The sequence below is a fragment of the Lynx canadensis genome, chromosome C1, assembly GCF_007474595.2.
Source record: "Lynx canadensis isolate LIC74 chromosome C1, mLynCan4.pri.v2, whole genome shotgun sequence".
Lineage (NCBI taxonomy): Eukaryota > Metazoa > Chordata > Mammalia > Carnivora > Felidae > Lynx > Lynx canadensis.
In genome coordinates this window covers 106,952,410-106,957,959 of record NC_044310.1, presented here as the reverse complement: position 1 = coordinate 106,957,959, position 5,550 = coordinate 106,952,410, and the positions used below count along the sequence as shown (strand labels likewise).

The 5,550-nt window shown below is 40.1% G+C and overlaps 1 protein-coding gene across 1 annotated transcript; it reads left to right on the top strand.

Annotated features, from left to right (window-relative positions):
- The first annotated feature begins 4,193 nt into the window (after positions 1-4,193).
- Positions 4,194-4,514, top strand: LOC115519797 (late cornified envelope protein 1F-like). The gene has a single exon (XM_030323675.1). The coding sequence runs from the start codon at positions 4,194-4,196 to the stop codon at positions 4,512-4,514; it is 321 nt and encodes a 106-aa protein (XP_030179535.1).
- The last annotated feature ends 1,036 nt before the right edge of the window (positions 4,515-5,550 follow it).

The window sequence follows — 5,550 nt, the reverse complement described above, 5'->3', positions numbered from 1 at the left end:
AAGTTCTTACAATTTTATAGAAAATACATAAAACTATCTACAAAACATTCTACAAAACTATCTACAAAATCAATAGATTTTGAAATTTATTGCTTTATGTTTCTGCATACAAATAACCAAAGAATTACATATAAAACAAGGATGAATTTTCAGGGATGAGTTCTATTAGATTTATTCCTTTATACTGAACTGGAAAAGACTTGAAATGTATCACAAAACTCAGTATTGCTGAAGGTGATCGGAAATAGGTCTTGTGTTGTTGGAAATATAAATTATCATAATCATCTAGTTGAAAATTTGGTGAATTGTTATTAAACAAATAATTGTTGTATATACAAATTAAAATCTAAAATGAACATACTCTTTTATATAGCAATTGAGCTTCTAATAATGTAACCCAAGAGGAAAGAAAATATTTGATAAAGAAAATTCATATGCATAAGAATGATTACTACAAGAAATTAAAATAATAGTAAGAATTAGAAAAGTTGCAAGATATACGATCAGAATACAGAATAAATTAGGTATAAATTTATCAGAAATAAATAATTCAAAATTATAAAAGTTGCTATTTAAAATAGCAAAAATTGGGACACCTGGGTGGCATACTTTGTTAAGCGTCCAACTTTGGCTCAGGTCATGATCTCACAGTTCATGAGTTAGAGCCCTGCGTCGGGCTCTGTGCTGACAGCTTGGAGCCTGAAGCCTGCTTCAGACTCTGTGTCTTCCTCTCTCTCTGCCCCTCCAGCACTCTCAAAATAAATAATATTTTAAAATATTATAATTATTTATTATAATAATTATAATTATATATGTATAATAAATATAGAATATATAATAAATATATAAATATAAAAAATCTCTCAAAAATAAATAAATATTAAAAAATAAAATAAAATTGCAAAAATTATAATGTCTAAAATATTATTGTAAAATATTTTTGATAAAATGAGGAAACTTTACTGAAAAGCATTGCAGAATAAATACCAAAATAGAGATATACCATATTCATGGATGGCTGGAAAGTAAAATTATTTTTAAAAAAAATTGACTATCCTTCATATATGAATGCATATACTTAGCGGTATTTCTATCAAAATTCTAAAGATATTTTGTTTTTCTTTATTTTCATTTGTAGTAAGTGGCATGGTGCCTCTAAATTTTATACGATAGAGCAAAGCTCTAATAATCACCAAGACAATCTTAAGGTGGGGAACAAAGTTATACAACTTATGTGATATCACAATTGATTACACACCTATAGTAAATAAGGCAGCAGGATAGTGTCACTGGGATAAACAAATTGACAATGAAAAGAATGATCAGTCTAATTACAGAGCTATACAAATGTAGAAACTCAGCCATGACTGAGGAGGTATTTCAAATTAGGGGGGGAATAAAATATTTGATTATGATAGACAACTGATTATCCATTTGGAAAAAAAATGAAATAAATATCAAATGTACAAAAATTCCATTCCAAGTTAAAGAAAAACCTTAATTTTTAAGAGAAAATGAGTTTTTACAACTTTTTAAAGAAAACAGAAAAGAACACATTTCTGAGCTTATCAATGGTTGAGATTTTTTAAAGTCATGAAATGTGCAAATAGCATTGTTAATGTTGCAGAGATAGAGCTATATTAAAAATAAAACATCTGCTCATCAAATGACACCTTTAAAAAGCAAACAAGAAAACAAATTATTGAGGAAAGATATTCACAACTCATGTAATAATAGAGGATTAGCAACCAGAATATGTGAAGAACTTACAGATCCTAACAAAAAGAGACAAATAGAAACAATGTTTTTTAAAAAGAACAGATAATTCATAGAAAAGGAAACTAAAAGGACCAACAAGCATAGAAGGATGCTTGTTATCTTTACTAAGCAGGAAACACATATCAAAAAAACAAGAGCACATGGATTCACAGGCATCAAATGGCAATCATTTAAGTTTAGCAACAATGAACAGAAAGAGTGATTCTTATAAACCATAAGTGGAAACAAATCGACAAGAACAAATCGGAGGATGTGTCTGATCTAAAATTCAACAGTTCCACTTACATATGCTTAACTTGGAGACTCTCTCCAACAGATATCAAACACACACACACACGCACACACACACACACACACACACACACACATCCCTATAGCTGCAATATTTATATGGCAAATAGCGCAAACAACCTGAGTGCCATTCCAAAAGAGACAGCATATCAGAATCATGCTGTACTCACAAGATAGATACTATGAAGGTTGTAAAAATGAGTAAATGACAGCTACAGTTTCAATTGTAGAACAATTTCAATTCAAAGATCAATTTAAATAATTCACAAAAATAATGTTTAAAGAGAGCAAGTTACATTAAATGTGATGGTGTTTATAAAGTTGAAACCACACACAGTATATAACATGTAATGTGTCAGGATTACCAACATGGAATAAAACATGAAGGAATATATTAAAAACCTGGCTTAAACCAAGTTAGATGTAGTCATTAAATTAACATTTGGGAGGAAAGAAAGGAAGCTGGAGCTGGGGGGGAGGGGTTCCAAGAATGAGAGGCTAGAACCCTGAGTGGCAGATGATGGTAGGGATTCACACTCCATCCCCATTTCTTTCTTTTTTTTTTTTTTTAATTTTTTTTTCAAAGTTTATTTATTTTTGGGACAGAGAGAGACAGAGCATGAACGGGGGAGGGGCAGAGAGAGAGGGAGACACAGAATCGGAAACAGGCTCCAGGCTCTGAGCCATCAGCCCAGAGCCTGACGCGGGGCTCGAACTCACGGACCGCGAGATCGTGACCTGGCTGAAGTCGGACGCTTAACCGACTGCGCCACCCAGGCGCCCCTCCATCCCCATTTCTAAGCAGCCCTATTCCTAGCTGGAAGCAGCTGCCCTGGGCCCCATGGAGAGGCAGGAAGGAGCTGCCAGTCACCACCTGTCACAGGACCATGTGGGTGGCAGGAGGCAGTCCCCTCATGCCCAGATCCTTTCTCACAGGCTGGGGCAGAGCCCAAGGCCAGGATAAAAGGGCCTTGGGGACTGAGGCCTTCCATACACTCCTCTCCTGAGGTGCTGACGGACCTTGTGCTGCCTGTGCACCGGTAAGTGTCCCCTGGGACAAGGAACAGCACCACCTTCCTTAGGAGGACTCCAGGGCAGAGTGTGTGCGCATGTGTGTGTGAGTGTGTGGGTGTGTGTGCACACATGTGTGTGTGTGGTGGGTGGCAGTGAGAAGACTGTGAGACTGGGTTCATATCAGCATGGAAGGAGTCTCAGACACACTGAGGGACAGGCAAGGAGCAAGGCTGGGAACACAAGCAGGAGGAACTTCATGAGAGTGACAGCACTCTTAGAGAAACCACACTGACCCATAGTTATTGGTCTCTGGTTGGAATAATTTGCGACACTGACCATCATACCAACCTGTAACTGTTGTCAAAAGGGAAGTTTCTCTTTGAAAGCATAGCTGTCCCTCCAGGAAAAGTAGAGATAAGAACAGTGACACTCAGCCAGCAGAGAGGAAACCACAACTGACTTTAAGTGCTCAGACTAACGGGGCTGCAGAGTTGAGTAGGAACAACTCAAATCTTGGTGCTGAGGTGTTACTTTAAGATGAGTGTCCACAAGATGCCAGAGAAGCGGACTCAGTCAGGGCCTGGTGCAGTCCCAGCTTAGAGTAACCATAGTTACCCTCAGCCAGTTCTCCTAGCCAATCTCCAACATTCTGTGCATTTGTAAACTTCTATGTCCATACAGGACAAGAATATTTAGAATATTCTCCAAGAGGGAATGACTGTTTCCCCTAAAGAAATGAATTCATTTATAAACTGCTACCTAGATTAATTGTTTCAATGATTATTGTGATTTATGTCAGTAGAATATCTCCCCTAAATACTACATGTTTGATTCTGAGAACTTAACATCTTTGCCTAATTCCTCTACTTATATAATAGGTTAAAACACTTTGTTAGAAAATTAGGTTCAAGGAGATGATATGAGAGCATTTGGACAACTATGAGAAATAATGAGATTTTCTGTGTTGAATTATTAAGGACTACATTAAATAGTTCATCAAATAAAGGCTCTAGAAATGTACTAAGAATAGGAGGTGGTGGGGCAGGGGGTCTCTGTGTCCTGGGTCTGACTGTGTGACTCTCCCTCAGCTCCTGTCCCTGCCTGCCGAGATGTCCTGCCAGAAGAACCAGCAGCAGTGCCAGCCCCCTCCCAAATGCCCCCCCAAGTGTCCCCCCAAGTGTCCCCCAGTCTCTTCCTGCTGCAGTGTCAGCTCTGGGGGCTGCTGTGGCTCCAGCTCTGGGGGCGGGGGCTGTTGTAGCTCCGGGGGTGGTGGCTGCTGTAGCTCTGGGGGTGGTGGCTGCTGTCTGAGCCACCACAGGAGACGCAGGTCCCACCGCCACAGGCACCAGAACTCTGACTGCTGCAGCCAGCCCTTGGGGGGCTCCAACTGCTGTGGAGGGAGCAGTCAGTCATCTGGAGGCTGCTGCTGAAGTGGATTCTGAGCCAAGAAAAGCAGATTTGGGGGCAGCCAATGCCAAATCCTTCCTCCTGCTCCTGCTCCTCCTGCTGGGCCTACCCATGTGGCTGAGGGGTCTGACCTCTGGCCCAGAGGATCGCTGTGTCCTGGTGTCCAGAAGCCAGAACTTCCCCGAACCCATTCATTCACCTTCTCGCCCAAATGTGTGGCTGCCCTGGGAACCCAGAGTACAGACCCAACATCCTTCTTCTGCTTACCTTGTGGCAAACCCAGCCTAATGGGAAACAATAAAACTAGAACTCTTCGTTCCTTCTTTTGCCTTGATTGTTTCTTTTTATACTTATGTCGTCCTTCTCATATGTGCCCTCACTCCTTCCCCTGAGTGTCTACAGAACTTACTCAGATTTGCCATTTGCATCACTACTGTCCTTAAGAGCAAAACAAATTTCTGTTGGCTCAGAACCCAATCCAGGAGCCAACATTGCCTCTAGCTACTGTGATTCCTTAGTTTCCTCCTATCTGTGGCAGTCCTTTAGGCTTTCTTTGTCTTCCATGTACTGACACTTTTTGAGCCATTGGTAGAACAACTCTCCATTCACATTCATCTGATATTTCTTCTTGACTAGATTTGGTTTTGCATTTTTCAGAGATTCCACAGAAGTGGTGCTGTGTCCTTCTCTGAAACTGGTATCAAGCTTCGTAAGGTCTCTAATTGCCCTATTCTGGTAATATAACTTGACCACTTAGATGACTTTGGCTGAGTTTCTTCATTATATACTCACTATTTCTCCTTTTTCTGTTTTTCTTTTTATTTCTTTTTTTTTAGAGAGAGAGAGAGAGTACATGTGGGGGAGAGGGGCAGAGGGAGAGAGACAGACAGAGAGGGAGAGAGACAGACAGAGAGAGACAGAATCCCAAGCAGGCTCCACGCTCAGCACTGAGCCCAAGGCCAGGCTCAATCCCACAAGCACAGGATGATGACCTGAGCCAAAATCAAGAGTTGGATGCCCAGCTGACTGATTTCCTTTTAATCAATAAAAGGTGTCCCA